We start from the raw sequence: 18984 nt of genomic DNA on the forward strand, positions 1-18984 counted from the left end.
ATACCTGTATGATGGTGATGTAAGGGGAGTTTGGCTGACTGTGGTGTTGAGCTATTAAGCCACAGTCACACTAGAGACGTGTTTACAGATGTCTGTTTTGGTGCAGGATGCAATTTCGCCATGAATTTAGCAGCAATTGGGGCAGTCATGGGCTGGAGGTTAGGGAACCAGCCTCGTGACCGGAAGGTCGCCGGTTCGATCCCCAGAGCCGACAGCACATGACTGAGGTGTCCTTGAGCAAGACACCTAACCCCCAACTGCTCCCCGGGCGCTGCGAATTGGGCTGCCCACTGCTCCGGGCAAGTGTGATCACTGCCCCCTAGTGTGTGTGTGCTCACTAGAGTGTATGTGGTGTTTCACTTCACGGATGGGTTAAATGCAGAGGTGAAATTTCCCTGTTGTGGGACTAATAAGGGTCAATTAATCTTAATCTTAATGAATTCAGCTGTGGCTAGAAGGTGAAAATGAGGAAAGTGTCTGAACTGGTTGCTAGCCTAGCTAAGTCGCTACGTTAAGACAGACACACCATTTTAATCCAGAAAGACAGCACATTTATAATAAACTGTATTTACAGCATTTATATAAACTGTTATGCTAATAAGCTGCTAAAATGAACTCTTCCTCCATTTTGGATCTTCAGAGCTGTTACAGGATGTTTTGCAAGCAAAACTTCACCACTAGCATTAGCATTGTTTTGCTAGTATGACTGAGCCTTGTTCAAATGATTAACAGCTACAATGTTCTTGAGAAGCTCATTCCAGAACCTCAGTTCAGCTGTTGGGAAGGAAAGTTGTCGTCCCCGCTGTCGGCGCTCAAAACGTAGATTAACAGCTTAATGTAAATATATTCGACATGTCTGAGTTATTAATCGATAATTAAGACAGAAATACAGTTTTTATGAGCATTTCTCCCCCCAAAAAAACTGACCACACATCCCATGAGGTGCCATCGACACACAGCTTTTGAAGCACAACTGTATTTTAGCCTTCATACTACATGGCTCAGCAAAATGTTCTGTTATTACATTGTATTTGTAGCTAATGTTGTTTTGTGGTCACACACTGACTGTTTTGCTAAAGGTCTTAATTGCAAAAAATTTTCCTTTGGAAAAATGAATGGAGATTTGATGTTTTGAACGCTGCCAGCAGATGGCACACTTGACCTTCCCACTGGTTTTCCACCAGCCCAGCTGCTTCGTGGGTGCGTTTCTGGAATTTTGCCTTTATTTACATACGTCCAAGCAGCATTCAGTAACACCTGTGTGCATTAAAAGCAAAACTATGCAGGCTATGTGTTCAAAAACGTTTGGATTTAATTACGCTAATTAAATGAGCTAACTTAAGTGCAAAGTGCTCTCAGCTGGAGAAGGATACAAATTAGCATTGCATTCCAACGTATCTTTCAAATCCATTTAACATTCAAAGCAGAATTCGACCGACTGATATTCAGAACGGAGTCTGAACAGTTACATTGCGGTCAATTTAAAATCCATTTTGTCCATACTGATATACTTACCGTCGTTCACGACAAAAAAAAAAAAAAAAAAGAACATTATAATTCAACACTTTAGGAAAGTCGAATGTTATTCCAGTACGCATGCGGTGCCTTTATCTTCTCGACCGGAAACGAGGTGTGTTTCTACACAACTGATTTAATAGGCAATGTCTGACACCACCTAACTTCTGTTCACAAAAAAAGCAGTGCTTACAAATGACTTCATATGTACACTTCACATCTTGATGAAAGCGACGTCTCGAGAACTTCATAGAAAGAGAAGCAGAAGCATGATTGTTGTGAGAGACGGTGAGATGATGGGCCTGAAGCCCCGCTCTGAAACTGTATTAACAGCACCATGGATGAGTATATCTGCAGGACTCCCAGGTTAGCTATAGTATATATAGTATAGTATAATTTGAGTTAGCTGAACAGACTAATCCTGAGCAACTCCATGCTGGCTTAATCAGCACCACTTAGCATACTAACTTGGCTAGCACACGTCATAGTATTCATGAAGACCAGCAGGGCTTTGCTGCATTGTTGTTGTTGGAAGGCCTCTGTTGGCCCACCAGTTGAAGTGATTCCAGACCAGATCTTTAAAGGAACCGTTTAGCGTAACATCTAATTTACAGTTTCCCTCCTTACTGCAAATGCAGTTAGTCAGCCAAGACAAGTTTGCTTATGTGCTTTCTGGCTCAGTATGACATGTGGATATCTATAAAACTGGACAAAGTATGTCATCTAGCTAAAAATAATAGTAACTGTGCTGTCTGTACTTTTGCTAAGCTTGCCAGGACTTACGAGTTACATTATGCTATTCGATGTGGTTGCTAGGGTGTTGCTAGGCTGTTTTCTATGCTATTCCAGGTGGTTGCTAAGGTGTGGCTCGACCAGAGCTATGCCATCTCATGTGGTTTCTAAGGTTTTGCTAGGCCATTGCTGTTCTAAGCTTGTGTTTGCTAAGGTTCTGCTAGGCCATTGCTGTTCTAAGCTGGTGGTTGCTAAGGTTCTGCTAGGCCATTGCTGTTCTAAGCTTGTGTTTGCTATGGTTTTGCTAGGCCATTGCTGTTCTAAGCTGGTGGTTGCTAAGGTTCTTCTAGGCCATTGCTGTTCTAAGCTGGTGGTTGCTAAGGTTTTGCTAGGCCATTGCTGTTCTAAGCTGGTGGTTGCTAAGGTTTTGCTATCATACTTGTATGATGGTGATGTAAGGGGAGTTCGGCTGACTGCGGTGGCTTAATAGGTGTTAAGTGGAACGATTCAGTTTCAGGATGTTGAGCATTCCTCCATTCATTCCTATGGAAAAAACACTCAAACGATGTCTGAACACTGGAAGCCAAAACAGTTAAAAAGCACAAGCAACCTACTGAGGTAATGGAAACGTATTAGCATTGTAGAAAACCTTGATGAGTTGCTGAGTAATCTCAAACAGACCTGCTTTCTGACACTGTATGACGAGTTGATACATATCAAAGTGGACAAAAGTGAGTCATTTAGCTAAAAACAACAGCTTCATCTTGTCTGTACTTTTCCTATTACTTGTTAGCCACTTTAGCATCAGAGCTCCGGTGCTAAAATGAATGAGCAAACATGTCTTGTCTGTGCACATTTGAGTTACAGGGGGGGACTGTATAAATGAGATTTTTGTCAAATACTTCGAAAGAAGGCAGTTTTCTCGAGTTCTACAAAACATGGTGCGGCTCTTCATGGGGAATACTGTAACTACAGTGACATCCGGTGGACACTGGGTGTACTGCAGCCTTTCAACAAGTCTATATAACAAGAACACGAGACGACTATTTCTCTATCCAAGGCTCTGAGCCCAAATTTTAAAAAGTGACAAAATCTCCGGATATTCGCTGTCGTCATGGTAACACTTTTAACCATTTTAAGGGGGGGGGGGGACGATGAAAGTATGAAAATTGAGCTCCTCGTTGGTTGCTAGGATACCGAGATGAGGCTGTGTCAGCCGTGTTGCCAGGCGACGGGGAGTTGAGTGGGTTCAGCTCATCAGGTGAACAGACTGAAAGGATTTCAGATGGAATTCAGATGAGATTCAGGAAAAGAAAACAAATACGCTTTACTGTCATTTGGTAATAAAGCAGAAACAAAGGCTGTTTCTGTACTGTTTTCACAGGCCATCACTGACCTGTACTCACCATGTTTCGCATCTTACGTGTTGTTTTTCTAGCAAATTAGTTTAGTTAAAAAAGTTTAAGCCACACAAGCAATAATTCACACACACACACAGATCAGACAAATCGTTCTGACGTAAGTGGAGCTGATAAGATGGACAATGAGCAGGGAAACAAGAAGGGGGGTCATGACGTTACGCCTGATCTGTGTGTGTTTATTCTTTTAATATTGAGTATCCTCCACTCACTCCCATGAAAAAGTGTTTTTCTGTATGAACACTGCAAGTCAAACTGCTTAAATGCAGCACAAGCACAACCTGCTGGGTTATCGGCTCTTTGATTGTGCGATTGTGTTGCTCTTGGCTTTTTATCCCTCCATCACCCACCTCTTCATTTCTATTTGTTTTAGGATCTCAGGTAATGTAGGTGCGACGTCTGAGTCATGAGCCAAAGGCCCAATCCCATTTCACCCCTCGCCCCTACCCCTGAGCCCTTAGCCCTCTGTTCTGCACGTTCACATCTAAGGTCAGGGTGTCCCAGTTGTTGTTGAGATAGCGGGATAGGACGATGACATGACCCTCCAAATGGAGGTTTTTCAGAGACTCCAGACTGAGTGTTATGAGAAAAAAAGAAAAACCGGCAAGACGGCTGAACAAGAGACCAAAGAAACACAAAAATGTGAGAATTTTCTCTGTTAAAAAATTTATATAACCACTGTTTTATCTTAGTTTAATGTGGTTTCAGTGTATTTTGGTTGTTTTCTTCATAACAAGCATAAAAAATCACTGGTAGCATGCTAATATCTTGGTAGCTAGCTACCTAACCTTCCTGTTCCACCTGAAGCACCAGAATGTAAACACTGCACCATTTAAGGTGGAACGGGAAAATTTAAACAAGAATCTGGTGAATATCTGACTTCAGCTTCATATCACTGAAGAATTAGGGGGGGGGGGGGGGGGGGGGGGGATAGTAAATAATTGTCCCCTCTTTGAAGGCTTATGATCCCTAAATGTAACTAAAGTCCAGCAGTGAGGAGGTGAACTTTCCCCTCCTCTGCTGTCACTGCAGACGGGCAGGGTCGCCCACAGAGCGGCGCTAGTAGCTGTTAATGAAATGATGCTCTTTTTAATAGAGGGTCTCATTTCAGAGGGAAGATCTCAACCACTGCCCTGTAACTCAGTTCCATGGGGTCAGGGTGACACTCGAAAACAAGGAGTACGGGTAAAAAGAAGAAATGGGATTGAGCCAAAGTAATTACTATGAATTAAAAGCTATAATGAAACTCCACATCTCGTCAGTTCTTACCAGCTCTCTCTCACGGCCTCGATGTCGCTCAGCAGATTCTGAGCCAAACAAATCCCAAAAATCTGAAACCGGAAAGAAAAACATTTGCCTTTATATCCTTTACATTTTTGTCCATTTCTGACATCAAAACAAACAGAAATTCAGACTCAAACCTGTCGATAAAGAACACATGCGTAGTGAATTACACATCACAGTAAATAGTAATGCAAAGTAAACAGCGTAATCCAGTCACCTGCAGCAGTGCGATTCCTATGAAAATCCCGGCTACCACTGTAAGATGCTCCTGCAGCCACTTCTCAAACTGCGGCACACAGCCTTTAGTGTAAATGAACGTCTTCTGCTCCAACTCCTGCACGCAAAAACACAAACACACCAAGTAATCGGTCATCAAAGGCCTCTGGATCCTCCTAATGCTGACCATACACCAGAAGAACTTTGAGAAGACTCTGAAAGACGTGGGCTGGAGGTTAGGGATCTGGCCCTGTGACCGGAAGGTTGCCGGTTCGATCCCCAGAGCCGACAGCCCATGACTGAGGTGTCCTTGAGCAAGACACCTAACCCCCTCCTGCTCCCCGGGTGCCGTGGGTAGCGCTGCCCACCGCTCCGGGCAAGTGTTCTCACTGCCCCCTAGTGTGTGTGTATTCACTAGTGTGTATGTAGTGTTTCACTTCATGGATGGGTTAAATGCGGGGGTGGAATTTCCCCGGTTGTGGGACTTAAAAAAGTATCAAAGAAAAGACTTTCGAAAGACTAAAGACTGACACCCTCTCACATCTAAAGACAGAGCCACAGACTATGATTTTGCATTTTTGACTGGGGTCCCTTTGATCTTGCAGGGTCCCTGTTTGCAGGACTGCAACTAGAGCTCTGAGTTTATTTCCCCATCATGCACCTGGTGGAGGTTTACAAGCAGATAAACCCTTTCCTTCCACTATGTAGTGATACAGATGGGAAAATATGTTGACTGGACATGTAAAGATGTGGGGCTCAGCCCAGTTCACTCTAGTACTGTATACTCTGGCAGATCATCGCCCAGAATATTTTTAATTAACCCGTAAAATGTGCAGATCCTTTATTATTATTATTATTATTTACCATAAAGATTTACACATGCTCAAGGACGCTGTGCAGTCAAAGAGCATCAACACATTACACATCAACATAGTAAACAAGAGGACAATACAGCTGGTCTTCAACAGAGATTTAAATCAAGATAGAGAAGTTGCATCCCAAACAGACTGGGGGAGAGTATTCCGTAATTTGGGAACAAATACATAAATAATCGACCACCCATCAAAGTCAATTTAAACCTTGGAACATAGAGAACGCCTAGATTTTGTGATCTCAAAGATCAGGATGGGACATATACACTATATTTCCAAAAGTTTTCACTCACCCACCCAAATCATTGAATTCAGGTGTTCCAGTCACTTCCATGGCCACAGGTGTATAAAGCCGAGCCCCTCGGCCTGCAGACTGCTTCTACAGACATTAGTGAAAGAATGGGTCGCTCTCAGGAGCTCAGTGAATTCCAGCGTGGTACCGTGATCGGACGCCACCTGTGCAGCAAGTCCAGTCGTGAAATTTCCTCACTACTAAATATTCCACAGTCAACTGTCAGTGGGATTATAACAAAGTGGAAGTGATTGGGAACGACAGCAACTCAGCCAGGAAGTGGTCGGCCACGTAAAATGACAGTGGGGTCAGCGGATGCTGAGGGGCATAGTGCGCAGAGGTCGCCGACTTTCTGCAGAGTCAATCACTACAGACCTCCAAACTTCATGTGGCCTTCAGATCAGCTCAAGAACAGCGTAGAGAGCTTCATGGAATGGGTTTTCATGGCCGAGCAACTGCATCCAAGCCTTACATCACCAAGCGCAATGCAAAGCGTGGAATGCAGTGGTGTAAAGCGCCGCCACTGGACTCTAGAGCAGTGGAGACGAGTTCCCTGGAGTGACCAATCACACTTCTCCATCTGGAAATCCAATGGATGAGTCTGGGTTTGGCGGTTTGTCTTGCTTGTCTGACTGCAAAGTTTGGTGGAGGAGGGATCATGGTGTGGGGTTCTTTTTCAGGAGTTGGGCTCAGCCCCTTAGTTTCAGTGAAAGGAACTCTTAAAGCTTCAGCACCAAGAGATTTTGGACAATTTCACACTCCCAACTTTGTGGGAACAGTTTGGGGACGGCTCCTTCCTGCTCCAACATGACTGCACACCAGTGCACAAAGCAGGTCCATAAAGACGTGGATGAGCCAGTTTGGTGTGGAAGAACTTGACTGGCCTGCACAGAGTCCTGACCTCAACCCCTTAGAACACCTTTGGGATGAATTAGAGCGGAGACTGTGAGCCAGGCCTTCTCGTCCAACATCAGTGTCTGACCTCACAAATGTTCTTCTGGAAGAACGGTCAAAAATTCCCATAATCACACTCCTAACCCTTGTGGAAAGGCTTCCCAGAAGAGTTGAAGCTGTTATAGCTGCAAAGCGTCGGCCGACATCATATTAAACCCTATGGATTAAGAATGGGGGCGAATACTTTTGGCAATATAGTGTAAATGAAGAAGCTCTGCCAAGTACTGAGGAGCCAGACCATGCAATGTAATGGGCAATCAGGGTAGACTCTGAAGGACAGGGGTGATGTGGTCATCACATCCTAGCAGCGGCATTGGTCCCACTTAATATTAAGTGTCTCTAATAACTGTGTAGTTACACATGAATACCATATGCAACAACAGTGTAACTACTGATGATTTAGTCAGTGTTAAAGAGGTACAGCCTATGTAATGCTATGTTTGCTTAAGGTAATTACACAAGTGTATCTTCTGCAAGTGCGTTGCATTTCCCCCAAAGCAATGTCTATATTACCACTCTATTACACAGTACCTACATATTAACTACACAGGAACTGTCCCCTTACTTTAAAGTGTAACTTTAACACTGCACTACAGCAAAGTTCCTGTGTAGAGGACACACGTGTAATTAAATACGGTGGACTTCTGCAATCCATCTGTAACAGTGCCTCAGTCATTAATAGTTACATTGTTGTTGCATATGTTGTTCACATGTAACTACACAGTTATTACAGACACTCCATATAAAGTGGGACTGCAGCATTTTGAAGATACTGTAACCTAGTCAGGGTTTTGACAGAGAGGCCAGAGAAATGAACACTGCAGTAGTCCAGCCGTGATGTCACTAACACACGCACAAGTGTTTCTAGATCGGCTTGGCTGAGAAGCGGCCGGAGGTGAGAAACATTGCGAAGAATGAACAATGCTCATCAAAACATGCAGTGATTCAGCGTCGCTGACTGGGTGTTATGAACCACAGACACCATAAGAAATGTTTTAAATCCATCGATTCTTTAATAAAGCCATTCTTAAAGGCTTCGCTGTTACACTGCCTGGACATGAAACATTAAAACAGATACTTTACCTTTTTAAAGTTAACCTGATTCCTGTTTTAAAGAGGAGCAGATGTGCCTTCTTTTTCTAGAGATTTCAGGCTCTCACGCATGCATTTTCCTTGTTCTCTCGCGCACTCTCTCTCTCTCGCTCTCTCTCTCTCTCTCACTCGCACGCTCTCTCTCTCGCGCTCTCCCTCTCTCTCTCTCGCTCTCTTGCGCTCTCGCTCGCGCTCTCTCTCTCTCTCTCTCTCTCTCGTGCTCTCTCTCTCGTGCTCTCTCTCTCTCTCTCGCGTGCTCTCTCTCTCTCTCGCTCTCTCTCGCTCTCTCTCTCTCTCGCGCTCGCACGCTCTCTCTCTCGCGCTCTCCCTCTCTCTCTCTCGCTCTCTTGCGCTCTCGCTCGCGCTCTCTCTCTCTCGCTCGCGCGCTCGCTCTCTCTCTCTCTCGTGCTCTCTCTCTCTCTCTCTCTCTCTCTCGTGCTCTCTCTCTCTCTCTCTCTCGTGCTCTCTCTCTCTCTCGCGTGCTCTCTCTCTCTCTCTCTCTCGCTCTCTCTCTCTCTCTCTCGTGCTCTCTCTCTCTCTCTCTCTCGTGCTCTCTCTCTCTCTCGCGTGCTCTCTCTCTCTCTCGCGTGCTCTCTCTCTCTCTCTCTCTCGCGTGCTCTCTCTCTCTCTCGCTCGCACGCTCTCCCTCTCTCTCTCTCGCTCTCTTGCGCTCTCGCTCGCGCTCTCTCTCTCGCTCGCGCGCTCGCTCTCTCTCTCTCTCTCTCTCGTGCTCTCTCTCTCTCTCTCTCGTGCTCTCTCTCTCTCTCTCTCTCGTGCTCTCTCTCTCTCTCGCGTGCTCTCTCTCTCTCTCTCGCGTGCTCTCTCTCTCTCTCTCGCGTGCTCTCTCTCTCTCTCTCGCGTGCTCTCTCTCTCTCTCTCGCGTGCTCTCTCTCTCTCTCTCCCTCTCGCTCCCATTCGCCCCTGGCACATCACTATTTGCCTAGACATAAAACTTACAATAATATTAAACACGATTAATTTTGTCGTAGCGTCAAGATGAGAAAAAGCCTGATTTAGGAAGGCCATCCTGACCGCCCTCTAGCAAGCCTCATGATTTTATTCAGACGCTTCAAATTTGTCTCCGATAGTGAAATCGCTTGAAAAGTCGTTTGGTGTAAGGCCGGCATGGATTATGGGTCAACAACAAAAGCTCTAAATATCGAACACCTCTAGAGGGCGGCAGTGAGTAATGTGTGTTTACTTGAGCAAGAGTTCGTTGTGTTTTTCAATTCTCTTGCAGTTGAGGCAAAAAAACTGAGAAACAATAGCGATGCTCACATTACAAGCCTCGTTGCTCAAATCCGATCTCTCTGACTTGACGGTTCACACTCGTTTAGGGAAGTGACTCAAACTAACGAGCAGAACGAGCTTCGCTGAGAAGATCATTAACTCTGATCAGCTCTCAGCTTCATTATTAGAGCCAGACGGAGGAGAAAAAGGGGAGATGAGCTGCTTTTCCACCGTTTACAGGCTTGAACGCTGAACGACGGCACAGCGCAGTGGAATAAAAGCACACGAATTCCGATCTGAGCGTCACATTAAGGTCACATGGCCACGAATCGGATACGCATCCGATCTAGGACCACATATGACAGTGATTTGATAAGATCAGATTTGCGTTCACACAACCCTGAAAACCACTTGATCTGATTCACATTAGGGCAAAAAATCGGATTTGAGCCTGGTAATGTGAACGTAGCCATGGTTAATTTTTCATGACCATCCTTCATGCCTTGGAATTAAACAGGTTGTTTTTGTTTCTGTGTCTTTAAGACTGATGTATGTAAATGAGCTCTGTTTTGATTGGCTGTGCCTGTCTGACCTGAAACACTCCTTTATAACTTAAGTGTGAGTGTGGGGGGCCTACAGTGCTATAGGCTGGATAGACAGATTGGTTTAGGTCACATTAGGGCAAAAAATCGGATTTGTGCCACTTCAGCCTGGTAATGTGAACGCAGCCCATCAGACTTATAGAACTCTTTACTCTTCAAGGTGAGGATAAAATCCCCTCCCACTATTACATCACCGCTAATATCGCCAGAAAGGAAAACAGCACACGATGGCTACTTTGAAAAACTTGCTGACACTGTCCCTTTACTGACCAGTCAAAAATGAACAGATATGGTTTTGGGAAGATGATACAAGGCTATGTTGTGCTTGATTGGGCGATAAGGTCAGTGCAGATGGTCTAATATGGAAGATGTTTCCTAAATGTTTTAGTGTTTTTTTTAGCAGAACGATCTAGATGGAAGAACGACAGAAGACAAAGTAATATTTGATATATTTCTGTTGTACTCACAACTTTAGCTCTGATGTCATAACCACACTGAGTATTAATCACGTCCTCCTGCGGAGAAAGAGAGAAAAGTCAGAAAGAAACGCCAACACTATCAGAAAAGAACGACTTTAATGTCTGCTATAGGGCAGCACTGCTGTGTCTGATCCACTCAGACCAGCGCAACGCACACCAACACACCACCACCACCACCACGTCAGTGTTACTGCAGTGCTGAGAATGATCCACCACCCAAATAGTACCTGCTCTGCGAGGGTCCATGGGGGTCCTGTTTGGCTGTTTCTTTTGGTCCATTCATAATGTAATTTATGCGCAATGTAAAGGGCAAATTAAGCCCAACGCTGATCAGGATGATGAAGATAAAATAGTGGAATAAATCTGAATAAATCTTTTTTCTTTGAGGACCTCACATCACCCTGCATCTATTCGTCCACTAAAAACCTGTTTTATTGCTCAAGTACATTTCATGTAATAACTTTCAGTGAAGGAGCTTTAAGTGGTGGACATCTGGTTCCTATCACCACCACTGTGAACAACTTTGACCTTCTACAGAACAGAGCATTTCACCGAACCACTCTGAACCATTTGAATGGTTTTTAATTATGGCGAATTTTTAAAATTCCCCTTTTTCCCTCCTAATTTCCCCTCCTACATTTTAAACCTCTGGCCTCGTACGGGTTAATGTTCGGCCACATTCTGTTGCTATAAGTGAAAAACAACCTTGGGTGTTGCTTTAAGTGTTTGTCTTGAGTCTGTCACAGACAGGAAGCCGCTGCACCATCCTGTTTACAGTCTCGGGGTCTGTGGAGGGGTGGCGTTCTGAGGTGGGCATATAAGCGGTGGTAGTGTGTGGTGTCTGAACTCACAGCAGGGTCTTTTGTGCAGCAGGAAAACGGCACTCCACATTTCTCCCGGCTCAGGTTGGTTTCGGTGCAGTTGAAGTAGATGTTCAGATTCCAGTCCTCCGGCCCAAACGCTCCACAGCATTCCCACTGCACACACACACCCATCATGTCAGTACCTACATATAATACACACCAATCAGGCATAACAGCTGAGGTGTTTTTAAACAACCGAAAATATCCAGCCAGCAGCGTCCTGTGGGCAGCGTCCTGTGACCACTGATGAAGGACGACCAACACAAGCTGTGCAGCAGCAGATGAGCTGTCGTCTCTGACGTTACATCTAAAAGGTGGACCGACGAGGTAGGAGTGTCTAATAGAGTGGACAGTGAGTGGACACAGTGTTTAAAACCTCCAGCAGCACTGCTGTGTCTGATCCACTCGTACCAGCACAACATACTTTAACACGCCACCCCCACGTCAGTGTTACTGCAGCGCTGAGAATGACCCACCACCCAAACAGTACCTGCTCTGTGAGGGTCCATGCGGGTCCTGACCACTGAAGAACAGGGTAACAGAGTATCAGAGAAACAGATGGACCACAGTCTGTAACTGTAGAACTACAGAGTGCAGCTATACAGTAAGTGGAGCTGATAAGATGGACAGTGAGTGTAGAAACGAGGAGGTGGTCAGAACGTTACGCCTGATCGGTGTATAAAAATATTTCCACGTAATAATATTTTACTTATTCTTACGAATTCCTGCGTGAAGTCGATGAGGTTCTGCAGGTCGATGTCGTCCCTGTAGGCTCTGATGTTGTTGTTGATGAAGAATTTAAGCTGATCTTTGATCCAGTCTTTAAAGACGAATGCCAGAACTCCAGTGGTCAGCTCCAGGAAAAATATAATCCCCAGGAACACGGAAAACTGGACAGAGCGGGAAGAGGACAGAGGAAGACATTAGGTGTGAAGCTGTGATTTGTGTTTTATGGCACTATTGAGTACGCCGGTCATTTTTCTCCTAGTGTCCAAACTGTGGAACGGCTTCCAGAAGGATTCTGAGCGCAATTCATTCTCTATTGTGAGTCTCCTGTTACGGAGCAATGGGACGAATTTTAACCACTTAGTTACCCACATATGGAATATCAATGATCAACCTAATTCACAATTCATACATTTTATAACATAAAATATTAATAATTCACTTAACTGCATAAAAACTCATGACGGTCATGAATAACAACTAATTGTCTTCACCCTATTTTAAATTATTATCTTGCCAAAGCTGGAATACCATAGGAATGACCTAGCCACACCTTGGCAACCCTTTTTTATAATACGGCAACACTTTAGCAGCCACCTGGGATAACATAGTAACGATAGAACAACTCCTTTGCAACTATATGGAATTCTGCAGCAGTGGCCTACCAACAGCCTATCAACTACTTGGTAAAACACAGCACCACCTTAGCAACCACCTGAGACTTCACAGCAATAACCTGGCAACACTTTAGCAACTGCTTGGGATAACATAGCAATGACATGCCAACACCTTAGCTACCACCAAGAGTTTCATAGTGAAGATGTAGCAACCATTTCAGGTAACATAGTAATGGCACAGCAGCACCCTAGCAACCACTCACTTGTGATTCTGTAAAAATGGCCTAGCAACATCTTAGCAACCATGTGGCATAACTTACCAAACACTTTAGCAACCACCTGGGATTTCATAGCAATAACCTAGCAACCACTTAGGACAATATAGCAATGACATAGCAACACTTGAGCAACCACTTGACATTTCATGGCAGTGGCCTACCAACGTCTTAGCAATCACTTGCTACAACAAAGCAACCACCTGGGATATCACAGCAACAGCCTAGCGACATCTTTGCCACCAACATAGCAACACCCTAGCAACTACCTGGGATTTCATAGCAATGGCCTAGCATCACCTTAGCAATCACTTGGGATAACATGGCAAACAATATACCAACAGCTCAGCAACCATTTGGGATTCCACAGCAATGGCCTAGTGTTTGGTTCCTCTGTTCTGGGCTGCCTGTTTTAGTGGCCCCTAAACTAAAACGAACTTGTCAATGAACAAACTACTGCAAAGTATGTTAAAAAAAAAGGTCAAATAATTCCATTTGTCCAGACCTTTTATTGTCTATTATAAACTGGCCAGCAAAATAATATAAAATAAGCAGTGCATGACTAAGAGCTTCATAAACATAGTTTTATATCATTTAAATCCTTGAAATATTGATTTTTTTGCAATTCTCCATTTCAACTCTCAGCCCTGTCCGCTTGCAATTCCTTTGCACTCCACTAGGGGGACACACTCCACAGTTTCAATATCTTTGAAGCTACTGAAAACACAAGGATTTGTAGTTGTAGGTGATTGCACACTAAACGTAAACAGGGCTTTGTTTACTACATTCCATTTCTGATAATAAGTCCCTCTGAATCTTAGACACTGCAGCTTTAAACACTGATATTACTACAAAACCACACTAATAACTCATGAGTCTCCTGAGAGTTAAGGAGCTGCACTTCTCTGGCTTTGTGCTCGCTGACCGCCAGAAAACACGGCCCACCCTGATGACATCACTGACTGTAAGCAGATGTTAGTGAAAGTGAACGAAGCCACTGCATCTCTCTCTCTCTCTCTCTCTCTCTGTCTGTTTTCGGTGAGTGAGCGAGAGAGAGACTCTTTTATTCAACTTATGAGAGACTGAGAGAGAAAAACCAGAGAGTGGAAAAGTTCACAGTCCAGTCCGAACCTGATTCAACTCCTCTGGGCGGTGGATTTTGGCTTTAAAGGGGAATTCCACCACAGTGGCGGTAATAGGAACCAGACGTCCACCCCTAAGAGCTCCCTCACAAAAAGTTATTACGTGAACAGTTGTTAATACACCACCTGATGTCTGAGACACAGTTATATAATAGATTTGAGAAGATTTTGGCCTTTCATGGTCAAAGACACAAGCGAGTTCACTGGTGGTTTTGGATAGGAACCACTTCAGCAACCACCTGGGGTTTCACGGCAATAACCAACACCGTAGCAATCACTTTGGATAACATAGCAACGACATTCCAACACCTTAGCCACCACTTGAGATTCCATGGCAATGGCCTAGCAACATCTTAGTAATCACTTGGTATAACAAAGCAACATCTTAGCAACCACTTGGGATATCACCGCTATAACCTAGAAACACCCCAGCAACACCTTAGCAACCACTTGGGATATCATAGCTATAACCTAGAAACACCCCCGCAACACCTTAGCAACCACTTGGGATATCATAGCTATAACCTAGAAACACCCCAGCAACACATTAGCAACCACTTGGGATATCATAGATATAACCTAGAAACACCCCGGCAACACCTTAGCAACCACTTGGGATATCATAGATATAACCTAGAAACACCCCGGCAACACCTTAGCATCCACTTGGGATATCATAGCTATAACCTAGAAACACCCGAGCAACACCTTAGCAACCACTTGGGATATCACAGCTATAACCTAGAAACACCCCAGCAACACCTTAGCAACCACTTGGGATATCATAGCTATAACCTAGAAACACCCCGGCAACACCTTAGCAACCACTTGGGATATCATAGCTATAACCTAGAAACACCCCGGCAACACCTTAGCAACCACTTGGGATATCATAGCTATAACCTAGAAACACCCCAGCAACACCTTAGCAACCACTTGGGATATCATAGCTATAACCTAGAAACACCCCGGCAACACCTTAGCAACCACTTGGGATATCATAGCTATAACCTAGAAACACCCCAGCAACACCTTAGCAACCACTTGGAATTCCATAGCAATGACCTACCAACACCAGATCGGATACAGAATGTTAAAAAAATCATAATTGTAAAATTGGCTTGTTTCAGCATTTAGACAAAGTTTAAATGTAAGAACTGAACTTTAAATTATTATTTTAAATACTTAAAATGTTTAATGCAAGCAGTCATGACAAGCGTGAGTTTTCCAAAAATCAGACTCACAAACTTGAGCAGGAAGGAGTTTTCCCGCAGCGCTCCGATGCAGCCGGCAAAACCCAAAACAAACATCACCCCACCGACCACCAGGAACAACCACACCGGATCAAATCCCCCCAGATCAGTGATGGAGGAGATGTTAGAGAGAACTCCCTGAGAAAGAGACACAGAGAGAGAGAATGGAGAGAGAGAGAAAGAGAGTGAGATAGAAAGAGAGTGAGAGAGAAAGAGGGAGGAATAGTGCAAGTTACTGCATTGTACGTGGTAATTTCAAGTCACGTAAATGTACCATTTGTGAGTGATGGTGAGTGATGGTGAGCGAAAGTGAGTGATGTTTAGCGATGGTGAGCGAATGTGAGAGATGGATAGTGATGGTGAATGAAAGTGAGTGATGGTGAGCGATGGTGAGCGAAAGTGAGTGATGGTTAGCGATGGTGAGTGAATGTGAGAGATGGATAGCGATGGTGAGTGAAAGTGAGTGATGGTTAGAGATGGTGAGCGAAAGTGAGTGATGGTTAGCGATGGTGAGCGAATGTGAGAGATGGATAGTGATGGTGAGCGAAAGTGAGTGATGGTTAGCGATGGTGAGCGAAAGTGAGTGATGGTTAGTGATGGTGAGCGAAAGTGAGTGATGGTTAGTGATCGTTAGCGAAAGTGAGTGAATGTGAGAGATGGATAGCGATGGTGAGTGAAAGTGAGTGATGGTGAGCGAAAGTGAGTGATGGTTAGCGATGGTGAACGAATGTGAGAGATGGTTAGCGATGGTGAGCGAAAGTGAGAGAAGGATAGCGATGGTGAGCGAATGTGAGAGATGGTTAGCGATGGTGAACTAATGTGAGAGATGGATAGTGATGGTGAGCGAAAGTGAGAGATGGTTGGCGATGGTGAGCGAAAGTGAGTGATCGTTAGCGATGGTGAGCGAATGTGAGAGATGGTTAGCGATGGTGAGCGAAAGTGAGAGAAGGATAGCGATGGTGAGCGAATGTGAGAGATGGTTAGCGATGGTGAACAAATGTGAGAGATGGATAGTGATGGTGAGCGAAAGTGAGAGATGGTTGGCGATGGTGAGCGAAAGTGAGTGATCGTTAGCGATGGTGAGCGAATGTGAGAGATGGTTAGCGAAAGTGAGCGAAAGTGAGAGAAGGATAGCGATGGTGAGCGAATGTGAGAGATGGTTAGCGATGGTGAGCGAATGTGAGAGATGGTTAGCGATGGTGAACGAATGTGAGAGATGGTTAGCGATGGTGAGCGAAAGTGAGAGAAGGATAGCGATGGTGAGCGAATGTGAGAGATGGTTAGCGATGGTGAGCGAATGTGAGAGATGGTTAGCGATGGTGAGCGAAAGTGAGAGAAGGATAGCGATGGTGAGCGAATGTGAGAGATGGATAGCGATGTTGAGTGAAAGTAAGTGATGGTGAGCGAAAGTGAGTGATGGTGAGCGAAAGTGAGTGATGGTGAGCGAAAGTGAGTGATGGTGAGCGAAAGTGAGTGATGGTGAGTGACGGTGAGCGAATGTGAGAGATGGGTAGCGATGTTGAGCGAAAGTAAGTGATGGTTAGCGATAGTGAGCGAAAATGAGAGATGGTTGGCGATGGAGAGCGAATGTGAGAGACGGTGATTGATGCTGAGTGATGGTGAGCAATGGTGAGCGTGTTCACCCACCTTCTCGCTCCAGGCCCATAAAGCCACGGAGAGGAATGCCACCCCCAGCAGCTGAGGAGCAGAACACAATCAGATCAGCCCAGTTACATTTACAAACAGCAGCACCGACTCCGTCTTAACACCTAAACAGAGGCACTATCAGCTCATATAACACCACACAATCTTTCCCAATCTTTACCCAAACGATTTGCACTGTTTACCACGTAATCACTGTGTTATAATACTAAGGATGTACTCAAAATCAGAGTTTAAGAGGTTAAACATATTACTACTTCCACAACTACTACTACTAACTATTATTATTATTGTTGTTTTTGTTGAAAATGGCAGAGTAATTTAAAGCATTTTGGACTTTAAATTATTTACAACCATTTATTTTTGCAATTCATCTGATGTAAAACAGCACGTAAAGCACCACATTGTCAGCAGAATAAACACAAATCAACACAAAGGCAAGAAGAATATTTTTCAATTTTGAGTAAGAGATGATACGAAGAACAGAGCTTATTTCCAGATCTCCTCAAACAGATTTAACTCCCATAACAGCACACTTTACGTAGCGTAACGAAGTAGGTAACGGACGATAACTTCGAACAACACCAAGCTTCCTTGAGGAGAAGTCTGGAAATTCTCAAACAAACACAATGGAACATGCAGAATCCCTACTTACTGTATTAATGTGGTGTTTTTATTCTAATGTTAGTGTTTTTTTTCTGAGCACATAAAAGATTAGTACTGTATTACTCCTTTATTTAACCCCTTAAATGCCCGGGGTTAGGGTCCGGCCCACTTAGTACTTATCACTCACTTCTAAGCCTGAGATTTTAGGGGTTAATTACATTATATTAATTTCTATATTTTAATATATTAATTTTTTAAGCATCTATGAGTTTTTTTGTATCAAGTAACATAATAATAATAATAATAATAATGTTAACTATGTATTTATACATACTTAAAGGATAACTCCGTTAATTTTTTGTAAAGAAATCTGTGCCTTTACAATCAACCACTCCACACCAGACCACTCTCCACTCTGAATGACTCTTTAAATCCCAACAATAAAAAGAAAACAGGTGGAAATCCCCTTTCACTCCAGTGCTTGGACCCCTGCGAATCGCCGACAGGATTCAGCTCAGTAGTGTCACCGATCTGACAGATATCTGCGCTCAGAGCTCGAAGCCAACGGCGCTCCGGTCACTAAAACAGAAGTAATGGGACTGAAACGCGTGGCTAAAGTAGTGATTTAAATCCGGGGTTAAAACAGCCGCGGCTTGCCAGCCTAATGCTCGCCTTTTCCCCGTTCCACCTTAATAGCTGCAGCAGTTACATGCTGGCGCCTCAGACGCCACAATATAACAGCTGCACCATTTAAGGTGGAACGGAACATTTCGAACAAGAAGCCGTGTCCTCACCCAGAAGATGATGTTGAAGCCGAAGATGAAGTATTTGATGCAGCAGCCCACTTCGTGGACGTTGAAGTGTTTTCCCGACATAGCGTCGGTGTTATTGTCGGCGTTGTAAAGCGATTCTTCAGCCGCCGATTCGACTCGGAGCGCGGATCATCGCCTGCCCATCGCCGCCCTGAGCCTCGACATCCACACAGGCCCGGATCTCTCTGTACGTGCCGCCGAAGGTGATAAAACGCGCGGTTGGTGGAGGGGACGAAGCCCGGCGGCGGCTCAGGTCCGAATAACGGAGCGGCGCTCCCTGGAAAAACGGACTTTTGTGACGGCGGAGCCCACTTCCGGTCAATTTAATCTCCCAAACGCACT

At 44.5% G+C, this 18984-nt stretch overlaps 1 protein-coding gene across 1 annotated transcript; it reads right to left on the reverse strand.

The window, feature by feature from the left end:
- Positions 1–1294: 1294 nt before the first annotated feature.
- tspan5b (tetraspanin 5b) lies at positions 1295–18969 on the reverse strand. Its single transcript, XM_017720798.2, has 9 exons — positions 18625–18969; positions 17210–17260; positions 15554–15700; positions 12269–12439; positions 11538–11663; positions 10675–10722; positions 5167–5283; positions 4935–4996; positions 1295–3517 (listed from the first exon to the last, which is right to left on the reverse strand). Exons 1-9 carry the CDS (start codon positions 18703–18705, stop codon positions 3505–3507), a joined length of 816 nt encoding a protein of 271 aa, XP_017576287.1. The 5' UTR covers positions 18706–18969; the 3' UTR covers positions 1295–3504.
- Between the last annotated feature and the right edge of the window lie 15 nt (positions 18970–18984).

The sequence above is a fragment of the Pygocentrus nattereri genome, chromosome 22 (genome assembly GCF_015220715.1).
Source record: "Pygocentrus nattereri isolate fPygNat1 chromosome 22, fPygNat1.pri, whole genome shotgun sequence".
Classification (NCBI taxonomy): Eukaryota; Metazoa; Chordata; class Actinopteri; order Characiformes; family Serrasalmidae; genus Pygocentrus; species Pygocentrus nattereri.

Excerpts from the sequence above, each read along its gene's own strand:
- tspan5b (XM_017720798.2), bottom strand. The coding sequence starts at position 18,705 with ATGTCGGGAAAACACTTCAACGTCCACGAAGTGGGCTGCTGCATCAAA. Across the intron at positions 17,261-18,624 it reads GCTTCAACATCATCTTCTGG|CTGCTGGGGGTGGCATTCCT; the intron begins GTGAGGACACGG and ends TCTGCTCCTCAG. Across the intron at positions 4,997-5,166 it reads TAGGAATCGCACTGCTGCAG|ATTTTTGGGATTTGTTTGGC; the intron begins GTGACTGGATTA and ends TTCCGGTTTCAG.